This window comes from Trichosurus vulpecula, chromosome 4 (assembly GCF_011100635.1).
Source record: "Trichosurus vulpecula isolate mTriVul1 chromosome 4, mTriVul1.pri, whole genome shotgun sequence".
NCBI lineage: Eukaryota > Metazoa > Chordata > Mammalia > Diprotodontia > Phalangeridae > Trichosurus > Trichosurus vulpecula.
In genome coordinates, this window is record NC_050576.1 from 27,366,608 (window position 1) to 27,394,579 (window position 27,972).

The 27,972-nt window shown below is 47.1% G+C and overlaps 1 protein-coding gene across 1 annotated transcript; it reads left to right on the forward strand.

Moving 5' to 3' along the window:
• Positions 1-27,895, forward strand: ECHDC2 (enoyl-CoA hydratase domain containing 2). Its single transcript, XM_036757263.1, has 10 exons — positions 1-238; positions 10,059-10,126; positions 19,504-19,591; positions 20,699-20,785; positions 22,014-22,106; positions 23,758-23,814; positions 24,143-24,330; positions 25,285-25,335; positions 26,819-26,866; positions 27,685-27,895. The coding sequence occupies exons 1-10, from the start codon at positions 16-18 to the stop codon at positions 27,760-27,762; spliced, it is 981 nt and encodes a 326-aa protein (XP_036613158.1). The 5' UTR covers positions 1-15; the 3' UTR covers positions 27,763-27,895.
• Positions 27,896-27,972: the final 77 nt, after the last annotated feature.

Here is a 27,972-nt window from a genome sequence, read left to right on the forward strand (position 1 = left end):
TGGCTCCGCGGCTGCATGGCTGCCCCTAGGGGGAGTCCTCGGGCCGCTGCCCCTGCCCGCCCCCGGCCCGCCCCCTCCCATGTGGCTGCTGCGGCCATGCTGAGGACGCTGCCCCGCGTGCTGCGATCCCTGGTCCCCCGGCGCCCCGGCTGGAGCCCGGCCCGCGGCTGGGCCTCCCGGGACGCGGCTCTGGGCGCGGAGATCCAGGTGGGCGCCCTGCGAGGGGACCGGGATGCAGGTGAGAGCGCCCGCCCCCGCGCCCCCACTCCCCCCCACGCCTGCGGGAGGGAGCAGGGTCTGCCCGCCCGCGGGGGTGGGGGGAGGGGAACGTCGTGCTAGGAACTTGGGCTTCGGAGTCCGACATGGCCGGTCCCCTCGATGGGCCTCAGTTACCTGTTCTGTGAAAGGACGAGGGTGGCCTAGCTAGCCCGCTGCCTGATCTCCAACATTCCCTTCCTCTTGTAAATCTGTGCCCCTTTGGCCTGCCCCTCCCCCCAGGACTTCTCCAGGGTCCTGGGGCCCTGGAAAGAGCCCGGAGCTGGGCTTGTTCTGCCCCTGGGCCTCGCAGTGTGACCTTGGGCACATGACTGCCCCTCTCGTGGCTCAGCTCCCTCCTCTGGCCTGGCGGATAAGGGCCCTCCCAGATCTCCTGTTCCACATTCTGTGTCATAACAGTGTCTCCTGCATGTTACATTGTGCTTTAGAACAGTGTGTCCCTACCTTCTGTATCCCCCGGAGGGCTCTGGCTCTCCCACAACCTCTGGTTCTCTGGCGGTGTGTCCCAAGGATCTCTTCTGGCTCCCAGGATTTGTACCCTTCCCAGCTGGGACAGGGCCTTCTGTGTCCTAATATGCTCTTCTAAGGCCTCTCCTGGCTCTGCATTCTCTGTTCTTAGCTCCTTCCCAGTTCCGACATTCACTGTTCTAAGGCCCCTCCCAGCTCTGACATTTCCTGTTCTAAGGCCCTTCCCAGCTTTGACATCTCCTGTTCTAAGGTCCCTCACAGCTCTGACATCCCCAGTTCTAAGTCTCCTCTCAGCTGACATCCCCTTTTCTAAGGCCCCTCCCAGTCCTGACATTCTCTGTTCTCAGGCCCTTCCCAGCCCTGACATCCCCTGTTCTAAGGCCCCTCCCAGCTCTGACATCCCTTGTTCTAAGGCCCTTCCCAGGTCTGACATTCTCTGTTCTCAGGCCCCTCCAGCTCTGACAGACATCTATTTTAAGTTGTCACCTTCAAAAGACCTGTCTGAAGCCCCTTCCCAGGTCTGACACTTCATGTTTCCAGATCCCTTCCAGCTCTGACATTCTCTATCCTAAGGACCCTTCCCAGTTCTTATATTCATTGTTTGAACCCTCCCAGTTCAGATATTTTGTGTCTTAAGGCCATTCTCAGGCCTCATGGATATTCCCTGTTGTTACAGGCTCTGGCCTGATGTGTCTCCTCCAGCTCCTACCTCCAGATTCTAAGCATTGCCCAAGACAGTGTCCTCTCTGAACCCCAGTCTCCTCCTTCTGGGCCATCCCAGCTGGCCTGGGTACCCCTCGCATTCCAGTCCCAAGTCTTCTCTTTGGGCAGGCCTGAAGAATGTCTGAGTCACAAGTTTGCCCGGCTCTGGGGGAGGAGTGGTGGGCAGTGGACTGAGAAGGGCAAGGAGCAGCCCCAACAGAGCGATGGAGGGTCAGAGAGAGTTTCGGAGGCCCAGCCTCCTAACCCGGCTTGCCATGGGTGTTCCTTCCAGCTGATTGGCCAGAGCAGCTGCCCTGGGCTTCACTTTGCCCTTGGGGACTGAGCCCCCAAACTCCTATTCTAGGGGCAGGGCAATCCCCACCTCCCAACGAAGCCTGTATGGAGGCTGACCACACTGTCGGTATGTGTTAGACTTTGTATCTCCGCCATTGCTAGGCACCATGACCTCCGTCCCAGAGGCTGAGGGTTAGGCTGTGGGAGAAAACAGTTTGGAATATCCAATCCTGAGAGAAACTGGATTCCTCTCTGAGCCCCTCTATAAAGGAAACTGAATTACCCCAAATATTAAAATTAGAATGCCAGCATGCCTACCTCAGGGGGTGGGTGCAAAGAAAGAGGGAGACTGAGTTGGTGGAAGCCTGTATAAAAGTCAGCTATTGTTTATTTTTCTGTGGGTGTCTTTTCTTCCTCTGAGCCTGGGAGAGGCCTGATAGTAGGGACTCAGTCTTCCCAAACTGTCTTCCCCAGGTCCCCACCCCACCTCAATGCCAGGTACCCAGTGACCCTGAGCTCTGGGAGTTAATGAATGGCTGAATGGGAAGGACAGCTCAGGAGAGGGAGTTGAAAAGCGGGTGGGGGTAATTAAGGTAAACTTTGAAGAGAGTGGATGGCAGGGGTTTGCAGTGCAGAAGGTCTCCAAGAGGGGAATGAAGACCAGCCAGGAGGACCTCACCAGTGTTGGGGAGGTGGGAGGCAAGGCCTTGCAGGAGGGAAAGAGATATTCCCCGGTGATCTGGCATGAACCAGCAGCAGAGCACGCACCCCAGGTGGGGCAGGAAAGGCCAGGCTGAGGCAGCAGTCCAGAAGGCCTGGTTTCAAAGTCCACAAAGTCAAGAATGGGGCCAAGGGTGAGAGTGAGTGTAGATGGGATGTTGTTGCATCATTCGGCCGAGTCTAACTCTTGGTGATGCCATGCGCTGTAGCACACCAGGCCCTTCTAACCTCCATTCCCTCCTGAAGTCTATCCAAACTCATGTTCATTGTGACACTATCCATCTAATCCTGTCTTCCCTATTCCTTTTGGGAAAATTGTCCTTCTGGGCTGTGCTTCAGGTTACCTTTCTACCAGAGACCTTTCACAATTCACCTCCTGCCCCAGCCTCCCTCTTAGAAAAAAAAAAGATAGCGCGCCAGACCCCAAAATACCGACACTCCGGGTCCTGCCGAAAGAATTGGACTCAAGCCTTCTCAGCCAAGGAAGAAGGCAAAGTTTATTAAGGATTCGCCATAATGGGTCGCCTTAAGAAATCTTACCATTTGTGGTGCTTCTTTTCACCGGTGGGCCAGATTCAAGATTGAGTCTGAGTGCCTTCATGGAGGCAAGATGAGGCTTCTATACAGAAAGATTGTGGGAAGGATTGAGGAGTAGTCTGGGATGTCTAGAGGAGGGGTTTAGAGGTCACTGGGGTGAGGTCAGACTCCTGGGTGGGAAATAGCTGAAGGCTAAGGTAACAGAGCTAGGGTATGGATATTTTGATTAGGATCAAGGGCGGGAAGCAGCTGGATCTAAGAGGGCTAGGCTAGGTAGAGATCTGGGCCTGGATAATGAAAGGCTTATGGCCTTAGGCAAAGGCCAGATCTAGTGGGAAGATTTCAAGGAGAGTTCAAGGGGGTTCCCAGAGACTACCCTCATGGTTGCCACACCGCATTTTCTGAGAACTCTGGTGTCTCTGAGCTCTTTTCCAGCTCCACATTCTGGTGTTGGCTAATACAACAGATGAGTTATTGAATATTTTCAAGTTATGTTGGACTCTTTCACGACCCTCATTTGGGGTTTTCTTGGCAAAGATACTGAAGTGGTTTGCCATTTCCTTCTGTAGCTCATTTTACAGATTAGGAAACTGAGGTAAATAGGGTTAAGTGACTTGCCCAGGGTCACACAGCTTTGAATGGAGCTGCTGGGAAAATGAGGAACAAGAAATGGACTCCTTGACTGTTTCAATGACTCAGCCATGGAAGAGCCCAGAAAGGCCCCTGGGGGCGCTACAGTGGATGGAGCCCCAGATCTGGAGTCAGGAAGACTTCAAATCTGGCCAGACATTGGCTTGCTCTGTGACCCTAGAAAAGTCCCTTTACTTTGTCTGCCTCAGTTTCCTCAGTTGTAAAATGGGAAGAATCATAGTACCTACCTCCCAGGATTGTTGTGAGGATTGAACAATTTTTTTAAGTGCTTAGCACAGCACCTGGGACATAGTAGGAGCTATATAAATGTGGCCTGTTACCCAACAGATGGTTGTCTGATCTTGGCTTGCCTCCCTCCACTGATGAGGAACTCACTATCTTTAGAAGTAGCAGCTCACTCCACTTTGGAGCATGGGTAATTGCTGGGAAGCTCTTCCTCATATGGTGTTTAAATTTGCCTTCCTGTAACTTTGCCCCCGTCCAATCCAAGCCACAGCCCTTGTTGAGTTTGAAGGCCCCCCCCAGATGAAGCACTCCCCCCAAAAATGTTCTTCAGTTTAAACCCATCTTCCTGTGAGCTACACTCTTCTGTCCCCTCACTCATTGGGCTGGGTGCTCTCCTTGGCAGACAAGGTCCCCAACTTACTCAGTTCATTTCAATTAAGTCCTTATTAGCTCTGCTCTTCCAACAGGCCAGACTCTGCTAAACTGGGGTGTGGGGGTGGGTACAGGACACAACTCAACCAGTCCCTGCCCTCAAGGAGCTTCCCCTCTTGCCCAGAATTGAGCACAGTACTGCAGATGGGGTCTGACATGGTGCTGGGCTTGATGCTGGGGCCCAAGGAAGTGGTCTTAGGAGACCACATGTGGCCCTCTCGGTCCTTAAAGTGCGGCCCTTTGACTGAATCCAAACTCCACAGAATAAATCCCCTTAAAGGATTTGTTCTATAAAACTTGGACTCAGTCAAAGGGCTGCACCTGAGGACCTAGAGGGCCACATGTGGCCTCGAGGCTAAGGTTCACCACCCCTGTAATCATTGCCCTCTGAGACCTTCCAGTTCAATCCAGCAAAAATTGATTGGGAAGGAGCCCATAGGACCCTAGCTATAAGGCTGAAAGAGGGATGGATGGCCTGGTCCTGGCTGGGGCCTCATCAGTCTCAGGAGAGGCCTGTAGGGGCAGATAGGAAAGAGAGTCACACTGGGATTTGAACTCGAGACTCCTCCCACTTCTTCCAGCTTTAAATCTGATGATACTGGAATTCTTTGAATTGTAAGGAGTAAGCACTTAATGGATGTTGATTCATTGATTAAGCAGATTTCATTGTGGCTGCCCTGGGTCGCCTGACCCCTTTCCCGGTGTCCCGTGGTATCTCCTGGTTACTAGTGAGGTCCTGGATGGCTAGGGCCTGAGGGGTGGCCCAGAGAGAGGTTGGACAGTAAGGGAAGTTAGCTGGGCTAGAGCAGGGGTGGAGGGGGGTTGTTGCTTTGTAAGAGGTTGAGGCTTGATAGGTTGGGCTGGGCCAGACTATGTAGATTGAGCCTCTGGGCCTCTGGATACAGGACTTTTATCTTGTTGACTTTGAATGGGAGAGGGGGTTGGGGGCATTGAGAATTTTTACCCAGCTCTGGGCGCTGTCAGTCTATAAGAAGTCCATATACACTTATTAAGTGCCTACTCTGTACCAGGCACTGTGCTAAGTGCTGGGGATACAAAAAGAGGCAAAAGACAGTCTGTCCCTGCGCCCAAGCAACTTACAGTCTAATGGGAGAGACAACAAGCCATCAAAAGAATACAAATATGGGGCAGCTAGATGGCGCAGTGAGCAGAGCACTGGACCTGGAATCAGGAGGACCTGAGTTCGAATGTGCCTTTAGACACTTGACACACTTACTAGCTGTGTGACCTTGGGCAAATCACTTAACCTCAATTGCCCTTAAAAAAAAATAAAACCACAGAAAAATACAAATGAGCTATATCCAGGATAAATAGTAAACAATTAAAGGAGTGGAGGCACCAGCATGAAAGGTTTCCTGTGGGAGGTGAGGTTTGAGTTGGGTCTTAAATCAGGAAAGTCAGGAGGCAGAGAGGAGAGAGAGCATTCCAGGCAGGGGGCAGACAGAGAAAATGTCCCGAGCTAAGAGATGGAGGGAACTCTGGATGTCTTATGGAGAAGACTACTCTATGCCTTTATTATTAGTAAGGCTGAGAGGACCCATAAGGTGAAATTAATAATATTCTAATAGCATTTACAGTAGGGAAAGAGGCAAAGTATTATACTTTGGTGCAAAAAATAGACTACAGGTACAAGATAGGGGAGGTATAATTAAATACCAGTTTGTCTGGAAATGATCTAGTGGTCTTAGTAGACTGCAGGCTCAACTATGAGTCAGATGTGGCAGCAAGAAAGGTAATGTGATCTCGGGTTGTATTCAGAGGAATATGTGATATGAAGGTCCTGGGGCAGCTAGGTGGTGCAGTGGGTAAAGCACTGGGCCAGCAGCCAGGAAGACCTGTGTTCAAATCTGGCCTCAGAAACTTACTAGCTGTGTGATCCCGGTGTTAAACCTGAAAATTTGGTTGAAGGAAACAACAGAGCTAGGTGATAGAAAAATCCATGTTGTTTATTATTTTCCCTTTGTGTGGGATGGATTTTACGAATCCAAAAATTAACAACAGAGGCATCTCAAGGTGAAAGTAGAAAGGAAAATTTATTACGATCCTGCAGGAAAGGGCAACCCGGACATCGAGAGGACTGGGGGTTCTCTCAGTGTCAGAGCGCGCTGGACACAGAAAATTGGGGTGTTTATATAGGTCCCTACCCGCAATTCCCCCTCCCAACCTCCTTCCTCTCAGCTTGCAGACGTAAGCTTTGAGGGTACAATCTAGACGCGATAAATCTACCCAGGGACAATGGCAAGGAACAAACAGTATGGTTATTTTTTATAAGCAGGTGACAGTCATAAACTTCCCACCATTCTTGTTTCATTCTACTATCAATCTCAAGGTAGTAAATCTGTCTTAATAAACAAACAGTTCGGTTATCGGTGACAGGCAGGAATTAGTTGTTAGTTACCTCATCTTCACATCTGTGGCTATGGCGGATATCCCCAGTATCCTTACACCTTGCCTCCCATCATTCTTATACCTAACTAATCTTGCACATCTATATTGCACCTGGCTTTTCAGCTTTTCATCCATTCTTCCCCAAACGGAGGTTCTCTTATCTTGGGGTCAATGTACAGGGGATGAGTATCCTGTGTCTTATCCTTATCCTCAGAGAATTTTATGGTTGCTGACTTATTCACCTCAACCCTTCTTTCTTTCAGGCCTCTCGCCATTAGGTAAATACACAGGACCTGTTCTTAACCTCGGGGGCCTTATGGTCACTAGCTAGGCTTGTGGAAAGGAAAATATCTAAGTAGAGAAATGGGACTCACTATCCTACTTATTTCTATTTATCTAATTTGTTCCCTTTTATGAGAGGTCTTCACTCGTCCCACACACCTTAAAGCATAGCGGAGCTAGCTTACTTGTACGTACAAGGAGTCAGAGTATAAACTCTGGCTGCCTGAACAAAGCAATGAGAAAACTTATATACGTTATTTTAGCAGAGCTAGCAAGCCTGTATGACCTCATTTTTATGACCCCCCCATGTATGTTTAACCATGATACAAGAAGAGGATTTTCCTTAATGGAATAGAGTTGTAAAGGATGTTGACAAAAGTCAGATGAAACTACAGCCTAGCGTCTCTGTGTCTCATTACATTCCATAACATAGTATGTACCTGTAGAATATTAAGCAAGGTAATCTCTCTTGGGGTTAGGGTAATGTCCTTAATGATCTGGCCTTGTTGACAGAGGTAAGGGTATTGCCTGAGCAAACTTTTAGAGAGAACGAAGAAGCCCAGGTCCTGGATCTTCATCCAGTTACTCATTAATTCAGGCTCTGGGTCTACTTGAAATTAAAAATGATATAAAATAGTATAATATTTTCCACACCGGGCAAGTCACTTCACCCTGTTTGCTTGAGTCTCTTCATCTTAAAATGATCTGGAAGAACACTCCAACACCTTTGCCAAGAACTCCTAAAGGGATTACAGAGTTGGACGCCACCACAGCAACATGGCGGCCCCACTGTACTCGGTGTCACGGGACTGCTTGATTTTCTTTTATTCCTCTTGCAACTTTTGGCTAACATTAACTTCACCTGACCAAAAGTTGTCCCAGGATTTAAACATTCACTTAAGAATATTAAGTATTCCTTCTGTAAGAAACCAGAGGGAGAATCTCAATTCCTGACTCCTTGGTGACATGTAAATCCTCCCCAATCAACCTAATTGGGAATTCTCTAAATATTGTTTACTCTGTAACCTAGTTTAGTTTACCCATGACCAACCTGATCAAGCTGTTTCCCTAGGTGACTTTTCAGATTACCACTCTGTTTAACGAAATTGGTTCAGCTTTTATGACATTGAAGGAAGCACAGGATTATGGCTTGAGCTTCTCTTTAACTTTGATGTCCTAAGAAGAATGGTCAGGATTGCAATATGTGGAAATGAATTTTGTCTCTGACTTCATTTTTCCTCTAGGAAACCTTATTAGAATCCTAATGATTGTTCAGGTTTTCTCTGAGGCCTAGACCTATGCTTGAGCATCATAATAAAACCTGGGTTTTTGTCTCCATATTTCTGAATTGTGGTAAATTAACATTTGGTAGCAGTTACGTATCACATGAACCTAGACAGGAGCCAACTGTCCCATGACGCTGCTCAGAAATGATCTGTACCAATGTATCCAGACTAGAGTGCCATCATCTAGGAGGACATTGATAAATGTCCAAAGGAGGGTGGCCGTAATGGGGTGGGGTAAGGCTATTGGCCTATTAAAGAGACTCCTCTTTGGCCTTGGTCATTCAAGCTGTTCCTAAATCCACCCAAGTGTACATACTGTCTTCTAGCCCAAATCTCACATTTTTGTCCCCAAGGATAATAACATGGGAGACTTCATCAGGTCCCCAGAGCTGCAATCTAGGTTTAGCAAGGGTTTTTAACCTGCGGTCCAAGGACACATGAGAGCCCTTGGGATAGATTCCAAATCTATCCGTAGGTAGATTTCAAGGGTTCCATATTATTAAAAAATATTTTGGTAACTATATTTCAACAAGATTTGTTTACTTTGTAAATATTATTCTGAGGAGATGGAGGGAAAGGGATGGAATAAGCATTTGTATAGCACCTGTATACTGCTCACTCCATGCTAGGCCCTGTGTTAAATACCTTACATATCTTATTTGATCCTCACACCCACCCTGAGAGGGAGGTGCTATGATTATCCCCATTTTACAGATAAGAAAATGCAGGCGGACAGAGATGGAAAGTGCCTTACCCAGGGTCCCACAGCTAGTAGGTGTCTGAGGCTAGATTTGAATTTATATCTTCCTGATTTCAAGCCCAGTTCTTTATCCGCTGCACCACCTCATGGCTTAAGGTCTATGATCTTTGGAGCCTCTGATCCTGTGTCAGACTCAGTTTCCTCACCTATAAAAGGGGATAATAATAGCTCCTATTTCACAAAACTGTTGCGAAAATCAAATAAGACACATATGTGAAGTGTTTTTCAAACCTTAAAGGGCTATATAAATGCTAGCTATTGTTGTTTTATTGTTTGTTATTACTGTTGTTGTGGTTGTTAACTTGAACCCTTGTTGCTAGCTTGAGTCCTCGGAAGTGAGTTCACTGTCTGCTTCCTTCAGGGTTCTAAAGGTCTGGGGTTTCTAACGCTACTGATCACGAGCCCCCACCAGTGTGCTCTGTTACTGATCAGCCGGTTGAGTTCCATCAGCTTTTAGGAAAGGGAGAAGGTATAGTAAGAATATTTGATACAAAACACTCCCCTCAAACCAAAGTCACACTCTTTCCTTGTAAATGCAAGATCCCTGGGGAGAGTGGGTTCAAACTCAAAATACCTGGGTACTGAGACATGAGTATAGTATAAGGGTGTCTCCCAACTCCTTGCCCTGGGAGTCTCTTTCTGTCTTGGTGACACTGTTCTTGCCTTGTTTGCCTCCTCTATGTCTGACCACATCTCCTTAGTCTCCTTTGCTGGATGTTCATCCAGATCCTATGGTCCTCTTCACATATTAGCTGTATGTCCCTGGGCAAATCGCTTAAACTCTTTAGTACTCCAGTCAAGAAACTCAAGTTATGGAACAGTTGTGGATGTTCCCTATTTATACCAGCGAAATTATAGGTTTAGACTAAACAAAATCCAAATAAACAGTAATCTTCAACAAACACAAATATTCAAATACTGAAATGAGACTTTAAAAGATGATTCTATATGAAGTTTTTACTGTTTACAAAACGCTTGATAACTGTCATCTGTCATCTTCTCTCCTGGCTCTCTAGGTATCATTGAGATCTTGATGAACAGACCTCAGGCCCGAAATGCTCTGGGCAAAGTCTTTGTCAGTGAGGTGAGTGAACCTGTCCCTATGGCCTCTATTAGGGTCTCCCTGCCCAGGTGTGACTTTGCTGCGCAAAAGGGCAAGAAACAGATGCCCCAGGCTGGTGTCAGAGGCGGGAAACCAAAGGACATACACAACCCAGAGGGGTTCCTCATCTCCACCCTTGGCCAAGCATCCCTTTGGCTCTGGGAATCTAGAAGAGGACTTGAAAAGCTGTCAGGTGGAAGAGGGATCATTAGCCTTTCTCTGCTTGGCCCCAGAGGGCAAAAGTGGGCACAAAGAGTGGAAGTTATGAAGAGGCAGATTGGGGCTTGAGGTCAGGAAAAACTTTCTAATAATTCTAGAATCCCAGCATTGGAGAGCATCTATCAAGTTAAACTCATACCTAAAAGGAATCCCCATTATGACAGACCTGAAAAGCAGTCACCCAGCCTCTGCTTGGGTGACATCCCAAGGAAGGGAAGTGGTATTATCCCAAAGGGGAATGGCTGCTCCTTAGTGGAAGATGGTGGGTTCCCCCTTTCTGCAGGTCTTCAGAGGCTGAATGACCACTTGGAGATATGTTGCTGAGGGAATCCTCAACCAGGTCTAGACTGTACTCAGCCTTTGAGGTGCCTTCCAGCTCCGAAGTCCTGGGACTCTGTGATTGGGAAGCCTTTGGAGAGCTCCAAATGTATTCAGTTTGATTCAGTTCAGTAAGCCTTAAGCCCCTACTGTATACAAAGGACCATCCCAGGCCCTGGGGAAACAAAGATAAAATGAACAAATTACTGCCTTCAAGGGGCTTACATTCTTTTAGGAAGAGAAACTAGTACACAGATGAGGGTAAGAGAATGTAAGAAGGAAGAGCAGTGTAGGGTGTCAGGGAGGATCTCCTGTCAGAGGCACTGGCTGATCTTGGAAAAGAGAAGGGAGTGTGATCTACCCATGGGGAGGAGAACCTAGAACAAAGGTAGAAGGAATGCCGTGTGTGTGTGTGTGTGTGTGTGTGTGTGTGTGTGTGTGTGTGTGTGTGTAAGGACAAAGCCTCCTGGCCCCTCCAACCACAATAGTGTGCTCCCTGACATTCTGCTCTGAGGGCCATTCTCTGTGAGGTAGAAAGGGCCTGGTGCAGACCAGACACAGACAGTCTGTTACATAGGGGCAAGTTCTTGTACCATCCCAGCTGCCTTCCCTTCGCCAAGCCCCAACCACTGCACGCTCATACGCCAGCCCATCGGACCGGTCTTCCACAGGCCGTCCCCCATGCCTGGAACTCTTCTTCCTCACCCCTGCCTCCTGGGACTCTCCCAGAGCCACCTCTTTCAAGAGGCCTTCCCTGATTCCTCCTGCCATGGACCAGATAGTTAAGCTCCCTGGACTTCAGCTTCCCCTTCTGTAAAAGGAAGGGGTTCAGTGTCAGGCCCTTCCAGCTCTAGCCCTCTGCCCTCCCCAGTCACTATGATGTGGGGTACAGGCCCCAAATGGAGACCTCTTTCCCTAACCCAAAAAGGCCCATTTGTCTATAGGCCCTGGAAGAACCCCCTACCTTGATGTCTCCTTGAATCTTCCCTGCTTGATCTGAGGCTATAATTTTACATTATCATTAGGCCCAAATCTCTACCTAGCCTTGCCCTTTATTGTCCAGCTACTTTCCACCCTTGATACTATCTATATCTATGCCCTCACCTATTTCCCACCCTTAAGCTCATTTCCTGGAGTCTGACCTCTAGTCACCCCAGTCTCATCAAAATCTTCCCTAAACCCCTCCTCTAGTCACCCCAGACTACTTGGACTACCCTAGATCCCTCCCATAATCTTTTCTGTATATAAATCTCATCTGGCTTCTAAAAAGGTGCTCAGATTCCTCAAGAGTCTAGCCTGTGATGTGACTTCTTGAGGATCTGGCCCATGTAGCTAATCCTTAATAAACTTTGTCTTTTTCCTTGGCTGAGACGGCTTGAGTCAAACTCATTCGGCAAGCACCCCTCAACCCCAAACCTCATCAACTAGGGCCCCTCCTCAGATTACTTTGTTGGGTTTTTCCAACTCTCCTTTGTACCTTCTGTAGAATGTGTACTCATCCACAGCAGAGATTACTCTGCCTGTTTGTGTCTTCATACTGTTAAACCTGAAAATTTGGTTGAAGGAAACAACAGAGCTAGGTGATAGAAAAATCCATGTTGTTTATTATTTTCCCTTACAGCATAGCTAGGCTAGCTTACTTGTACATACAAGGAGTCAGAGCATAGGCTCTGGCTGCCTGAACAAAGCAATGAGAAAACTTATATACGTTATTTTAGCAGACCTAGCAAGCCTGTATGACCTCATTTTTTTATGACCCCCATGTATGTTTAACCATGATACAAGAAGAGGATTTTCCTTAATGGAAAGAATGTTGACAAAGGTCAGTTAATATTAATCGAGGTAGTCTCTCTTGGGTTTAGGGTCTCATCCCTTAATGGCTAACAGGTGTCTGGCCTTGTTGACAGTGGTAAGGGTATTTCCTGAGCAAACTTTTAGAGAGAACAAAGAAGCCCGGGTCCTGGATCTTCATCCAGTTACTCATTAATTCAGGCTCTGGGTCTAGTTGAAATTAAAAATTATATAAAATAGTATAATATTTTCCACATTTCCTCCTTTTGGTCAAAGGTAAGCTGAAAGCTTCACGTGAAGACCAATTAAGGTATGGAAAAACCTCTATCTTCCTCAGGGGTAAAGTTCTAAAAATCCTTATCTAGGTGGATTCAGGTTTTTTTTTTCTTTTCTTTCTGTGGTTGGACATCCCCAGAGATGGACAGTAATTGTAAACTAATTGTAACCAAGCAGAGGGAGCAAGTTGCAAGGGGCAATAAGCCAAAGACACCAAAAGTACAGGTAAACAGTCTTGGGAATGCAAGGGACTCAGAAAGGGAGTTGTCCTTCGTACAGGTTCTGGTCCAGAGTGTCGGGAGGGGCTGCCTGCGTCTGATGCTGTCCCCTTCAGGCTCTTTGAAACCGGAGGGCAAGGTGTCCTATGGGCTCAGATGTCCACTCAGGAACACTGGCAATCATCAGATGTGATAGAAGGATCAAGGAGTCCATATCCACATGTTGGCAGCTGTAGAAGTAGTCAGATCTGACAGGAGCTCCCAGAACACATATGATTTGATAATTGAGAGAAAAACAGCACAACATAAGTCCCAGCCATGCAGGGCTAAGTTCAAACAAATACAATAAATGTTCCAGTATCCCAGCCACACAGGGCTGAGTTTAAATAATTACAATAAAGTTTTTCTCATAATTCACAAAACTACACAATTACATTAAGTACAGACCAAACCACTTAGACGGTTCACAATAGAGGGGGAAATTTGCATGTCACATGTTTTACATTTACACATTAGATAACCAAGAAAACTTAAGCATGAACCATACAAAGTAATGCAATCATTATTAACAATGTTGAACATCATAAACTTCCTTGTATCCCAGTAACACAGTACATATAGCATCATAAACTTTTAGTCATGCCATGTCTCTTTGATGGCATTTACAAAATAATCCACAAATCATTCTTAACAAGCCTAAAATGTTTCTGATTTAATTCTAGCAATTAATTGCACAATTTTTATACAAAGTAGCTTTAAATCACAGTTACATATTCCCAATGTCCATTTAAAGCAACAAATTATTTTTTTCAGATGCCTGATTGTAGTTATCTGGTTCCTAGAGAGTTCTGCTTCTCTGGTTCAGATCTAGAAATTCTCAGACAATTCTTACTTAATATAACTTAGTACAGTCACTTAAATTTGGCTCTCCTTTTTTAAACTTCAGAGTATTTCAGTTCATATATCATCTACTGTTTCTAACCTTACCTAAATTTTGTACCTGGTATAAGAATCCTTTAAAATATAAAGGTCCAACCATAAATTGAACTCATCTTCCTTTTAAAATTACCAGACAGATACTTTACAAAGGAGATATAATTTCACCTGTACCACTATCTTATACAATTTTCTTGTACAAAAATCCACATTTAAGATCTTATTACCAAAACACACTTATTAGCTTGAATTTCCACGATTGATAAATTTTGGAGCCAGTCATACACATCTGTATATAATTCTTAGAGGAATCAATCTGATCCTATTGCCTTTCCCTCAGAATTTGCTATCCTATTTAATTAGACATTTATCACATTACATCTTTGCCTTATTACTTTGTCTAATCATTTCCTCCTTTTGGAGGATGTTATCTCTATATCCTTCTAATCTTTATTTGGTCATGAATATAGGTTAAAATTGTAAGCTATTCATTCCTGTATCCTATTATAATAACTCAGAGATATTCCAATATTCATCTATTACTTAATAGATTTAGCACCGTGCTTACAAAACTTCTTGATAATATAAATTTGCTATGAAACAAAAGAGGGACAATTTCATATATCTTAACAGAAGGAAAGAACTTCCTTAGCTCTGTTTGATTCCAGGCATGAGTCATATCTGTTAGCCAATCATGTAGCCATTAGATGCTGAAAGCAGGGCTTAGGAGTACTCAGGTGGAGATTTTCCTTTTCAGAAAGGAAATAGCAGAATTGGGAAATAGAGTCAGGAAGATCCTACCTAGGTTGCATCCAAGGTCATCTTCACGACATTTTCCCAGGCATAGACATCCACCTTTAAAAATTCTCAGCCTGTAATGCCTGCCGTTGTACTACTGGCTTCATGTGACCTCTCCCTGTAATCAGAGCTTAAAACAATATTAAATTGTAGTCCCATAAAATCTTAAATAGCAAATAAATATCCTTCAGATAGGACTGTCCCAAATTTCATTGAGCTAATAATTTTCAAATCAAGCTACATAACTTTTCGGCCTTCTAGAATACTTTCTCACACTCTCAACTTAACTTAAACCATTTGAAACTAGTATTCCTTTGGGACAGGAGAGGCTTAGCTACCTCCCATTTGTCCCCAAACCTTCTTATCTGCCTTTTGTATTTCCAATCAAACCTTTATTTACCTTTCCAAATCTTTCAAACCCATTATTCAGTCTTCCTTCATGTTTCAAAGATAAGACAAGATAGCTCATAAATTAATACTTTTTACTGACATAACTGTCTGTACTGGAATCCATTCCAGCTTAAACAAAGCAAAGAGGTTAATGACCAACCTCACAGGTTGAGGAAAGGGACACTTCAGGAATCAAGTCTTATACACATTGATAAGCTCTAACTCAGAATCACAAAAACATTTTTCAAAGCATTTCTAGAATTATTTCCCTTTCTTAAAAAGTTTAAAATTTTTTTTTATCCTGATGTTAAAAGGAATGCTCACTAAACTTTCCTGAAGACAATTATTTAGAAGGTTTTAAAATGATAGACATCTCCTTCTTCTTCCTTAAAGCGAATTAACCCTTAAATGCTGGAATTCATTAACTAAGTTGGTGCCAAATGTCCTCATTCTCAAATATTGCCCAGAATTCCTAGATATTACAAAGTTCCTTAGTCAAAAAGTGTTATAATGGGAGGACACTTAATTTCTATAATTACATACCCAATTAAATTAGCCTTATCACAATAATAAGGTTTACCAGGACTTAAAAAGCTTTTTCCATAAGAATTCCTCTACACAGAAAACCACACAAGATGGATAAGAATTCATGACTAGATGGTTTCAAAAGTTCTTGTTTCAGTTAATAACCTCAATTTCTTAATTAACTACAATTCTTAATCTAACAACATCTAGATTATAAGGGGAATTATTTTAATCACTAGTGGTAACATTTTAATTTCTAAGGCCCAATACTCTTAGCATTGTAAAAGATTACCACATTTTTCAATATTGCTGATACATGTGTTTGTCAAATTACACAATTTAGAAATGTAACAGTGCCCTAAACATAATTATGCATTTTAAAACTTGATACAACCCATTTATCAATTTAGGTGAACACATTTCTAAATCTCCATGCACAGAGAATCTTTCATCTCATCATTTGAAACTATAACTTTAAATCACCAGATATATTCTCATAATAGAAAACTTTTTCACACAGAAAGTCTGTTCTCATGGTTAAATAGCAGTATTATTAATTATTTACTTGTTATAACCACATATAACAGTTCCAAATTTTATCACATCCCTTTAAAAACCCAATTCACATATATCAAAATCAGCTTAAAATTGCTGTAATATCATTTCTTACCACACAATGGCCTTCTCAAATTTCATAATCTAAGAGAATTTTTGAAACGCAATGCAATTTTAGAAATACAAAAACAATCTTCAGATGACATCTATTGCATTCCCAGATTTCCACATATAGAAATTATTCAGCTTATTACTTTTGGTATTTAAAAACCACTTCAAAAGTTAACAATTACATTAAATCAGAGAGATATAATAATGTTGTATCTAACATATACCAGACTTTATGTTAAGCATTTTACAATCATTATCATTTTGATCCCATAACAACCATCATTATTATTTTTCCCTTTAAAATTCAGGAAACAGGTCAGAGATTAAAATACAGTTTTGCAATTGGAACACAGAAGTGTGAAGTTACCTAGAGCAGAAGCTAGTATCCCAGTGGTGACAATTCTGGGAGTCAGAAAGTCCAAATCCATCTACCTCACCCTTCCCCCACAACTGCAGAAGTTACTGAGCCTAGGGCAGTTTGCAGCTGCTGAGGACAGAGTGGGCAGAATGCATAGGACCTGGGTGATATTTCCAAGCTTTGCCAAAAAGGATGGGCTACAAAGGTATCCATGGGGCACAGGACTGTCATGATACTGTCAGTCTGTGAATTTCTGTCCTTCTCCTCCTTTTGCCAGATGGGGAAGGGTGATTTAAGTTTTCCCTGCAGTTCTCCTGCATTCTCTCCTAATCTGATCTGGGAGGAAAGGAGTTTGTTTTAGCTGCTTTGACTTTTACTGTAGCTGTGGCTCGGTCAGAGACAAGACAATGGTGAAAGATCTCAATGATTATAACTCAAGTGAACTTCACCTAAGTGATCAGCATTGGGAGGGTGTTTTAGCAAGAGTGAGCTCCTGGAGGGATTTTTACAGTCTCAGGAGTTCTCTCCCAAAATTCCAACTAATCAGTTTCCAAACTTTTTAATGATTAAATCCCAGAATCTGCTAAAATGTTTCAGCTCTATTTTTTTCTTCAAGTCTGGTTGGCCAGACCAAACACTGAAAAAGAAAAAAGAGTCTCTGTTTCCCTAACTGCAGCCTTAGAATTCTCTGGCTACCTACGTTTCAGATTTTACATGGTATAGACATTTCACAGCACAGGCTCTCACACAGACAGTTAACAGACAATCAACAAAACAAATACAGAACAAATACAGACTGAGCTCAGAGTTTAAACAACAGAGAATTAGAAGCTTTCATGAGTTAGCTATTAGCACCCCTATGGTCTTTGGGGAAGCCCTGGTGTTCCTGATTTTTCTGACTCTCCATATCCTATCCCTTAGGAAGGGGGAAAGGGGAGATGGAGGAAGCAGAACAGAGTTACCTCCCTCTGGATCAGAGCCTTTCCTGGGAGGCAGAGGGGGAGGGAAAAAGCAAAGTGCAGTTTTTCTCCCCAGGATCAGGGCCTCCAAGGGAAGGAAGGAAGGGAGTGGAGGAATGGTTTGACTTCTAATTCTAGTTTTTGACTGATCCATAGTTAATTTTCTAGATCAATCAGTGTTTCCAGGGGATCTATGTGCGTTTGCCTGCAGATCTGATCCCTGCCCCCAGAGCTAGCTTAAAGGGAATTTTCAGACTTCAGCCAACTTTGTGGGAGTTCTTTTTGGAAGCTGGGAAGAGAGACAACTTACCCCCACCTTGTCAAGGCCAAAATTCCAGGAAAAATTAATCCTATGGTGCCCAAAAGCGTTGGCAAGGTTGGGCTGCATTGTGCCGTTTCCATCATTTCCATCCAAAAGTCACAGCACCATAACTGTTAAACCTCAAAATTTGGTTGAAGGAAACAACAGAGCCAGGTGATAGAAAAATCCATGTTGTTTATTATTTTCCCTTAAAGCATAGCTAGGCTAGCTTACTTGTACATACAAGGAGTCAGAGCATAGGCTCTGGCTGCCTGAACAAAGCAATGAGAAAACTTATATACGTTATTTTAGCAGACCTAGCAAGCCTGTATGACCTCATTTTTTTATGACCCCCATGTATGTTTAACCATGATACAAGAAGAGGATTTTCCTTAATGGAAAGAATGTTGACACAGGTCAGTTAATATTAAGCGAGGTAGTCTTTCTTGGGTTTAGCCTCTCATCCCTTAATGGCTAACAGGTGTCTGGCCTTGTTGACAGTGGTAAGGGTATTTCCTGAGCAAACTTTTAGAGAGAACAAAGAAGCCCAGGTCCTGGATCTTCATCCAGTTACTCATTAAATCAGGCTCTGGGTCTAGTTGAAATTAAAAATGATATAAAATAGTATAATATTTTCCACAATACTGATGAGGTTAAAGAAAAATGACGTAAGGGAACCATAGGTTTTTAGGAGTGCTCGAGACCCCAAAACACTGACACGCTGGGTCCTGCCGAATAAATTCGACTCAAGCCTTCTCAGCCAAGGAAAAATACAAAGTTTATTAAGGATTCGCCATAATGGGTTGCCTTAAGAAATCTTACCATTTGTGATGCTTCTTTTCACCAGAGGGATTGAATCTGAGCACCTTCATGGAGGCAAGATGAAACTTATATACAGAAAGACTGTGGGAGGGATTGAGGAGTAGTCTGGGATGTCTAGAGGAGGAGTTTAGAGTGGACTGGGGTCACTGGAGTGAGGTCAGACTCCAGGGTGGGAAAGAGCTGAAGGCTACCTGGAGATGACAGAGCTAGGGGTATGGACATTTTGATTAGGATCAAGGGTGGGAAGCAGCTGGACAATAGAGGGCTAGGCTAGGTAGAGATTTGGGCCTAGGTAATGAAAGGCTTATGGCCTTAGGCAAAGGCCAGATCTAGTGGGAAGATTTCAAGGGGGTTCCCAGAGACTGCACCCTCATCAATACCAGCACAAGCCTGGCAAAAAGCAAGGGATTAATAAATGCTTGTGGAATTGAGGGTGATAGAATACTCCAGGTGAAGCTAATCTCCCTGGATCTGAACACCAGCCCCAACGTCTATCTGACTTTTAGTCACCAGGCATTTATCATAGGTACAAGGCACTGTGCTAAGCTCTGGGCCATTGCAAAAGAAGGCAAACCAGTCCCTGCCCTCTAGGCCCTTACAGTTAAATGGGGAGACAATCCAAAAATAACTCTGCCAACCAGATTACTGTATACTGTGCATGTTGTCAAGGAGAAGTCACTGGCACTCATTCTTCCTTCTCCCCCTCCCTCCCAATCATCCTTTGCTCCCCCTTTCCCAGGCCCTTGGTACCCGCCTGTTAGCCCATCATTTCTCTCTTTCAGTTGTCAGATGCCCTGGAAGAGATTCGCCTTGACAGGAGCATCCGAGTGGTCGTGTTTAAGAGTTGCATCAAGGGGGTATTCTGTGCGGGTGAGTGGCATCCAGGGACACCTCCAAGCCTGGGTCCCCATGTCCTCTGCCTCCTGGCTGCCTGGTCTCTCTGCACTTGCATCCCTCCTAATTGAGGGGCCTGGCACCAAGTGCGGCACTCTCACCAGAGCAGAAGGCAGTGAGATTAAATCCAACCCAATCCAGCAAGCATTTATTAAACACCTACTGTATACTGAGTACTGGTGGTACGAGGAAAACAATCAAGGTAGCCCCTGCCCTCGAGCAGCTTCAGTTCTCTTAGGAAGATGCCCCACATATCCCCCAGGTACGATGTGACCAGGTGGGATATCTTGGGGCCCCTCCCTGGCCTGTGAGAGGTGACTTTCTCCCTACTTGAGAGGTCATCATCAATCTCTTCACGGCCACCCCCAGGCACCACTCCCCCTGTACTTTGTTGTCCGGGTCACGGCATCCTACCCCCCTATTCACACACCCCCAGGCTGCTTGTGAGGAGGACTGAGACTGGCATGGGTGTGAGCCCAAACTCCAGGCCTGGCTTCAGTGTCTACACCAAATGTCAAGACTCCAGCACGGGCCAGCTGGGACTCGCTGCCTCCCTGCTCGGGGGCATGATGAAAGGGACTAGAAATGGTATCGCTCCACCCTGCTCCCCAGCTTCTGTGCCCAGTGTTTGCTGGCTCCATTGTCAGATTAAGGAGCCCCAGGGGTCATAGGAGCTGAGAGAGACCTCCGAGGCTAGCTTGTCCAGTGCCTCATTTTACAGGGAGGGGAAGTTACTTGTCTGAGGTCACACAGTAGTAACATCAGGAGGTAGAATTTGAACCCAGGTCCTCCAGCACCAAATCTGTTGCTCTCTCCACTGTGCCACACTGCCCCCTATAGGAGGAGAGAGCAGCAGATGGGGGGCCACAGAACTGGACCATCAAGGATTCCCAAACCCTCAGAATTCTTGGCCCTCACAGAGGCCCCTTCTCCAGCCTTCCCCAACAGACCCCTTTGCAGCCTCCCTGAAGCCGCAGGGGTGCTCCTCTAGCCAGCCTCCCTCCCCTTTAGGCACCGAGAGGCCCAGTCCTGACACACTTCCCCTCTCCTCCCCCCCCACCTTGTGCTCCTGGCCCCTCCCAGGTGCAGATCTGAAAGAAAGAGAGCAAATGAGCGAGGCCGAGGTGGCTGCCTTTGTGCATAAACTCCGGAGTCTGATGAGCCAGATTGGTAAGAGCTTGGAGGGGTGGGGGTGGGGAGGGGAGGAGTGGGACGGGGCAGTCCACCTTCCCATCTGCTCCCAGGGATCCAAAAAGCATTAGAAGGGGCCTCTGGGGTCTCTGGTCCAACCCATACCCAAGGAGGTGCCAACAAGTAGCTGCCTGGCCTGTGCTGGAAGAGGAGCCCCCTTCCCCCTACCCCAACCCCTCCTGAGGCATCCCCTTCCACTCTGGCGTAGCTCAGGCCCCTGCCCAGGCTGTTCTGGGGCTGAGCAGGTCCAAGCAGGTCTTCCACTGATAACTGAAGACTGCTCTCATGTTGGTCTCCCCCCCACACCCCCACCCCAGGGCTAATCACTGCCAGGTTCCTCACTTGATGAGGACCACTTGGGACCCTTGCCCACTGTCCAGGGCCTTGAGAGGGCAGCCCGTGCTGGCTTTGCTCTCTCACCTCCCCCAGAGCCAAGGAGGGAATGATCTTCTTGCCCTCAGCCTTGGGCATCTTCCTCTAGGGCTTGGCCCACTTCCTGAGAGCACATTTTAAAGAGTGAAATTTTTGCAGAATTGTAGTCAGTTCCAGACAAAGGCTTAAATAAAGACTTTGGGGGGAGGAAAGGGGGAGGGGGAACCACCACCCTGGCTGCCTCTGTCTGCATTTCTCCTCTGGCTCAGCTCCAGGGTTTGCAGATCCGTTTACAAATGTTATCTCATATTACCCACAACTCTGGGAGAGAAGTGCTATAATTAGCCCCATTTCACAGATGAGGAAACTGAGGCAGACAGAGGTGAAGTAACTTGGTTTTATTCTTTGGCACAAGGGATGGCAAAGTGAATAGAGGAAGGGGAGGGACATATTCAGAAATGAAGGTGATGTAAAACCAAATAAAAACCCACCCCTTTGGAATGTAAAATTGTGTTTAAAATGAATTAGGAATATGTGGGTAGTTGGGAGTGGGAATGGGGGAAGGCAGCTCTCAGGGTATTTACTGGGGAACAAGGAAAAGCATTTCCCTAGATCAGTAATTGATTTCTTCTCCACTCAGCTGAGTCTACTTGTCTTGAAGTCAGGGAAACTGAGGCCCAGGGAGGCTTAGCAGTGTTCCTAAGTGCTGTCCTGAGGCCAGCTGTGCTGGACAGAGTCCTGGGATCCTTGGGCTGGGTCCTTCTGCCTGTCCCAGCTCCCTGCCTAGGCCATGGGTTCTGGGCTGTGTCATCGTAGCCTCTCCTTGTCCCCACAGCCTCATTCCCTGCGCCTACCATTGCGGCCATCGATGGATTTGCTCTGGGTGGGGGCCTTGAGCTGGCCTTGGCCTGTGATCTCCGTGTAGCAGGTATGTTGTCAGCAGAGAATGGGGTGGGATGGGCAATGGTGGGGTGGGGGAGAGACTTCCAGGAATCTAGAATATGGTCTACCTTGAGTAACAAGCTTGGAAGAAAGGAGAGCTTTGTGTGGACTGGGATGCTCGAGGCAGGGTTTCTGGGAGAGCTGGGGCCAGGGGGTCCTAGATCTAGAGATGAAAGGGCCTTCAGAGGCCAGCTAGACCCACCTCAGACCCAGGGATTCAAATGGCTTGCAGGTAGTAAGTATCAAGAGACAGGGTTTGTCTCCAGGTCCTCTGGCTCCAAATCAGGTTCTCTTTCTTCCCATTGTATGGCTGAGTTAACTGAGACCCAGACACCAAAGGTCACTTGCCTAGAGGTCATACAACAAAGTTGAGATTTGTCCAGGTTCTTTGCACAATGACGTCGGACTACCAGTGAGGGTGAGGGGAAGGGGAAGGCAGACTAGGGAGGTTGGAATAAGCAGAGCCTGAGAAGGAGGTCAGCCTGGCCAGAGCAAAGGAGAGAGGTCGTGGTAGAGGGCATGGAGTCAGGAAGAAATAGTTACTGAACACTTCCTCCTCTGTGCAGGACGCTGTCCTTGGTGCTAGTGGGAGGAGGTGGGGAAGGTGGAAGAGGTCAGGCTTTACAGAGGTGGTGTGAGGAATGGACAGGTGGATGGATGAGCAAATGAACAAATGAATGAATGAGCAAAGGAATAAATGCAAAGGCCTTTCTAAAGCACTGCCTGTGTGCCAAGCACTGGGCGGAGCCCTATGGATACAAACAAAAAGTAAGACCCAACCTGGCATCCCTTAGCTTGGGTTTTTTGGTATTTTGATACTTGTAGTCCAATACAATTGGCTTTCTTTGTCATTTCATGTCTTTTATGCATTTAAGGGACCCTCGGCCTCCCCAGACTGACTCCCTCTGCCCCCCCCACCACCATCAGCCCAGGACACCAAAGAGATGAAGAGCCCCTGTTCTTAAAGGGTTCTTGTGAAAGAATAGGGTCCTAGGATCCTAGATTGAGAGCAGGAAGGGACAATGGAGGCCAGCCCGTCCAACTCCTTCATTTTATAGATGGAAAAACTGAGGCTTACGGAAGTATGGAAGTGGTCTTGCCCAAGCGCACACTCTAGGAGGAAGTAATGGAGTCTGGATTTGAACTCAGGACCTTGAACTACAAATCTAGGGTTCTTCTCATAATGTCAGTTCAAGCATTGTACTTGGAGTCAGGAGACCTGGACTCAAATTGTGTTTCTGCTTTTTAACTGAGTGATTCTGGACAAGTCACTGACAGTTCTGCATACTCTGCATGACGGGGTCCTCAAGACAAGCACTCCATAAACTGAAAAGTGACTTCTTGTCATTACAGAGGCCCTTGAACACCAGGCTGAAAAGTTTGGTGTTTGCGTGGACAGACATTGGGTTTGGGAAGTGGGGTGCCTGGGAGGAGGATGAATGACAGACAAAGGAGGCAGAGAGGTAGATGAGTCTGTGTCTGGGGTGGGCAGTAGCCATGTTCTGCAACCTTCCTCTGGCCCACTGTATGCAGGGGAGCCTTCTCTTTGGTGGAGAAAGGGCTTGGGGGAGGGCAGAAGTGGGAGGAGGCCTGGAGAGGATGGGAGGGGACTTTCACAATGTCTCCTGTTTGAATAGCTTCTTCTGCCATCATGGGACTGATAGAAACAAGCCGAGGACTCCTTCCAGGGGCAGGTACTTTTGGCCCCAAGCCTCCTCAACCCCATCTCCCTGACTCCAGCAGGAGGCCACATTCTCCCTCTCTTCCTGCCATTCCCCCATCCTGAATCGGGCGGTCTTTGGCCAGGTGTTTGGCCCCCGCTCCAGTCTTGTGCTCTAGTGTTTGTTAGTGGGAAGAAGGGTGGGACATAGAATTTGCCTCCTCTGGGAAGTCTGTTGTTATCCCCATCCCCCTTCCAACTGACTTTTGGGCCTTCACTCTGACATGATTGATGTCCATGAAAGCCTATCTCCCAAGCCCCTCTGCCTTCCTGCCTGGGCCCACCCTGCCATCCTCTTGCAGGGGGCACCCAACGCTTGCCTCGGTGTGTGGGCGTGAGCCTGGCCAAGGAGCTCATCTTCACTGGGCGCCGGATCAATGGGGAAGAAGCAAAGAGCATTGGGCTGGTGAACCATGCAGTGCCCCAGAACCAGGAGGGCACTGCCGCCTACCACAGGGCCCTAGAGCTCGCCAGGGAGATAGTGCCACAGGTGATAGAGCTGGGGGGTAGGGTGTGGGACCCTCCCACTCATTCCTGCCAGCATCTACCGCCCTCCCCATACACAGTCACACACTGGTTCTTGCCTTCCACCCTTAGGCCATGGGCATCATGGAAAGAATTAACTCTGGTCAACAATTTCCAGCATTAAGCATTCTGGGTGCTCAGCCAGGAATAGGCCAAAGGTGTGCACGTCAGGAGTGAGAGAGAAGGGAGTGATTCAGAGTCCAAAGGGCCTAGAAAGTGCAGGGCAGATGACAAAACGTCATAGTCCTTCATTTGCCGGGTGGCTTGTGGTTGGTGACTCTCAACTTATCCAAGTAGCATCTAAGCAGTCACGTCTGCTGTGCCAGACTAGCGGGACCAGAACCTAGCCAACAGCCATTGGGAAGTGGGGAGGGGCCTGAAGGTCCAAGTGGTGTGGGAATTCAGGTGGGGATGGGGGAAAGTCAGCATCTAGCTGGGAGGGGGCATGGGCAAGATGAATGGGGGAGAAGAGCCCCACTGCCAGCTCCTCCTGCCTAGTGCCCTCTAGAGGGATCTGGGCAGGGGAAAGGTTGTCCAACGATAGCAACTGCCCTCTATGGGGTTTGGCTTGCTGGTGGAAGGATGGGGAGGGGCAACCCCCCACCCCACCCCTGCTGTTGTTCTTCATCAATCTTACGAGAGCATGAGCTCTTCATTTTGTCTTTGTGACTAGCACATAGTAGGTGCCTGTTGAGTTGAATTAATTTCTTTGGGTCTGTTTGCTTATTTGTAAAATGAAGGTGTCAGCTCTCTCAGCTCCCTTCCAGCTTTGACATTCTACACTGGTACCTGAGAGAAGGGCTGGGAAAAAACGTTCCTGAGTTTGAGTGGATCAGAGCTTCCTGGGTCAGGGGCCTGGCCTGGCTTAGCCTGAGCCAGCCTACCTTGATGACTCAGGCCTGTCTCTTTTCCCATGTAGGCCCCCTTCGCAGTGAGAATGGGAAAAGTGGCCATTGACAAAGGAATGGAGGTGAGAAGCAGGGTGGGGCCTGGAAGTGACTAAGTTGGGGACCCAGGAGCTGCAAGCACGGGCTTCTAAGATGGATGATTGAAAGCAGAACTAACATGGGATGGGGGAGGAAGCCCTGGCTCTGCCATCAGAGCCCCAGCTCCCTCACTTACTGCCTGTGTGACTTTGGGCAAGTCGGTCTCCTGGGCCTCAAGGTTTCTCCACCAGAAGGTTGAACTAGATTGATGCTTCTTAACCATTTTTTGTGTCCTGTACCCATTAGCAGAGTCTGGTGAAGCTAGGCCCCCTTCTCAGAATAATGTTTGCAAAAGCATAAAATTCTTAGGATTGTGAAGGAAACATTTCATTGAACAGTTATCCAAATTAAAAAAAACCAAACAAGTTCAGAGCCCTAGAACTAGAGCTACCATCCTCGGCTCCCAACCCCCCTTGGCCAGCCCTTGGGGGGAGGTTTCTAAGGCTTCTACTCCGTGAAAGCCCCCAGGGTAAGCAGGGATGGGCTAGGGCTGGAGAAAATAGGTTACCCAATAGCATTATGGTGAGGAGAAGGAGGTTGGGGTCCATGACACTGGGCAGATTGTGGGTGCTTGAACCCTGGGACCAGGGAAGGTTGAGAAACAACTGAAATAGCTCAGTCTTGGAGCAGAGGCTGTGCCAAGCCCCCTCCATGGTTCAGCTAAGAGTCTGTTCCTGGTCTGAAGCCTAGGTGTTGACACAGGATCCATGGTACCTGCTAGGAGCATCAGCTGGCCTCCAGGCCCACATCTGTGCCAGGTCTTGCCCTGTGTGCCCACAACCCAGGGCTGTGTTCCTTACCTGGCCCAGGCACTGAACTGGTGGCACCTGGGCCTCCATCAAAGCCAACCTAGGCCATCTTGAGGGCCTGGAAGGGTGCCCATGGACCCTCTGAAACTTCAAGGCAAATGGAGGAGTGGGAAGTTGTCACTCAGGCTATAGGCCCTAGCCCAACCTAACACTGCTGAACCCTGTTAACCCTAATCCTACTGAACAAGGCCACATGGATCAGAACTGGGCTTTAAAGCCTCTCCCTCTGCTGCAGACTCAGAGACCCTGGCTCTGCCCGCTTCATCCTCAGCAAAATTAGGGTGTTGGAACATAGCAAGGCTTTTTAAACTTTTCTGGGTCCAGGACCCCTTGGCTGTCAGTCTGGTGAAACCTAAGGACCGCTTTTCAGTTATGTTTTTAAAAGCATCAAATAAAACACATAGAACTACAGAGGAAACCGCTTCTCCTGAAATTGTTAGCTATGTATTTTTGAAAAAGCTCATCGGACCCCGGGTTAAAGACCCATGGACTAGAGATCTCTAAAGTCTCTCTGACACTCCTTGTTCTAAGGGCTGGTGAGTCCAGACAGGCAGTTTGCTCTGGCTGAGCTAGAGATGCCTCTATTCCCCCTCCCCCAGCCCCACCAGCCTCCCAGAACATCATTTAGATCCTGCTTCTTCTCCCTCCCTCCCCCCAGGTGGACATCACATCCGGAATGGCCATTGAAGGAATGTGCTATGCCCAGGTAGGTTGTGGCCAAGTTATGCAGCTCACGTCCCCTGACTAGCCTGAGTTTGGGGCTGAGGCTGAGAATACCTGGATTCAAGTCTTCCCCTAGCTGTGCAATTTCAGGGAAGCCACCTCCCATCCCTGGACCTTGGTCTCCTCATCCCTCCACTGAGGACAGCGCCCTACTCACATGATGTCTAGGAGCATGGGGAGAATCCCATGCAGCTTTAGACTCTAACAGTGAGAGCCATCCCACCATTCGGTGGGCTGCCTGGGGAAGGATGGCGCTCCCAGATGGATCCCTTGAGAGCTGTGTTACTGTGGGGATTCCTTTTCGGCTGTCAGTTGCACTAGGCAGCCAGTGAGGCCCTTTCTTGCTCAAATTCAGTGATTCTGTGAATTGTGATTTGAAGAGGTGAGGAATGAAGGGCAGCTCTCCCATCAGCCCAGGACCTTGCCATCTGAAGAGTTGGTACTGGGCTTGTCAGTCCACCAACAAGATTTATTAAGCGCTCACTACGTCATGACCCCTGGTTAGATCTCAGAAGGGCCTAGGGTAGGAGAAGCTAGTCTGATCTTCACAGCCCATGAACTGAGACTTATATCCCTGGGTGGCTGGAAGGCCAGGTATTAATCATGAGGAGGTAGAGCCCTGGGCTGTGTGTGTTGTCTCTATGTCTGTCTGTCTGTCTCTTAGTCCATGGGGCTAAGGGGTCATTGACCAGAGGCTGTCTTTCCCCACAGTCCTCTAGACATGGCTGCAGGAATCCAACCATACACTCTCCCCATGCCAGGGAACGGTGGGAAGAATTACAACCTTGCATTTTTTTGCAGAACATCCCAACACGGGACAGGCTGGAGGGTATGGCGGCCTTCCGGGAGAAGCGGCCACCCCGCTTTGTTGGCGAGTGACTCTCCGACAGTGTTGTTTGGGGGGTGTCCACTGCCCTGCAGCCTTGGCCCCTGCAGGCAGGAGCACTTGGAAAAGTCAGCTCTTAGAAGCAAGTCTTTTGTTCTTCCATAAAGTCCTTCCCTTTGGTCAGTAGCTGCTGTGGTTTATGTTCCTTTTGCATCATCGCCTTGCTGCTTTGGCACTGGGGCCTCTTGGCCTTCTCCCATCAC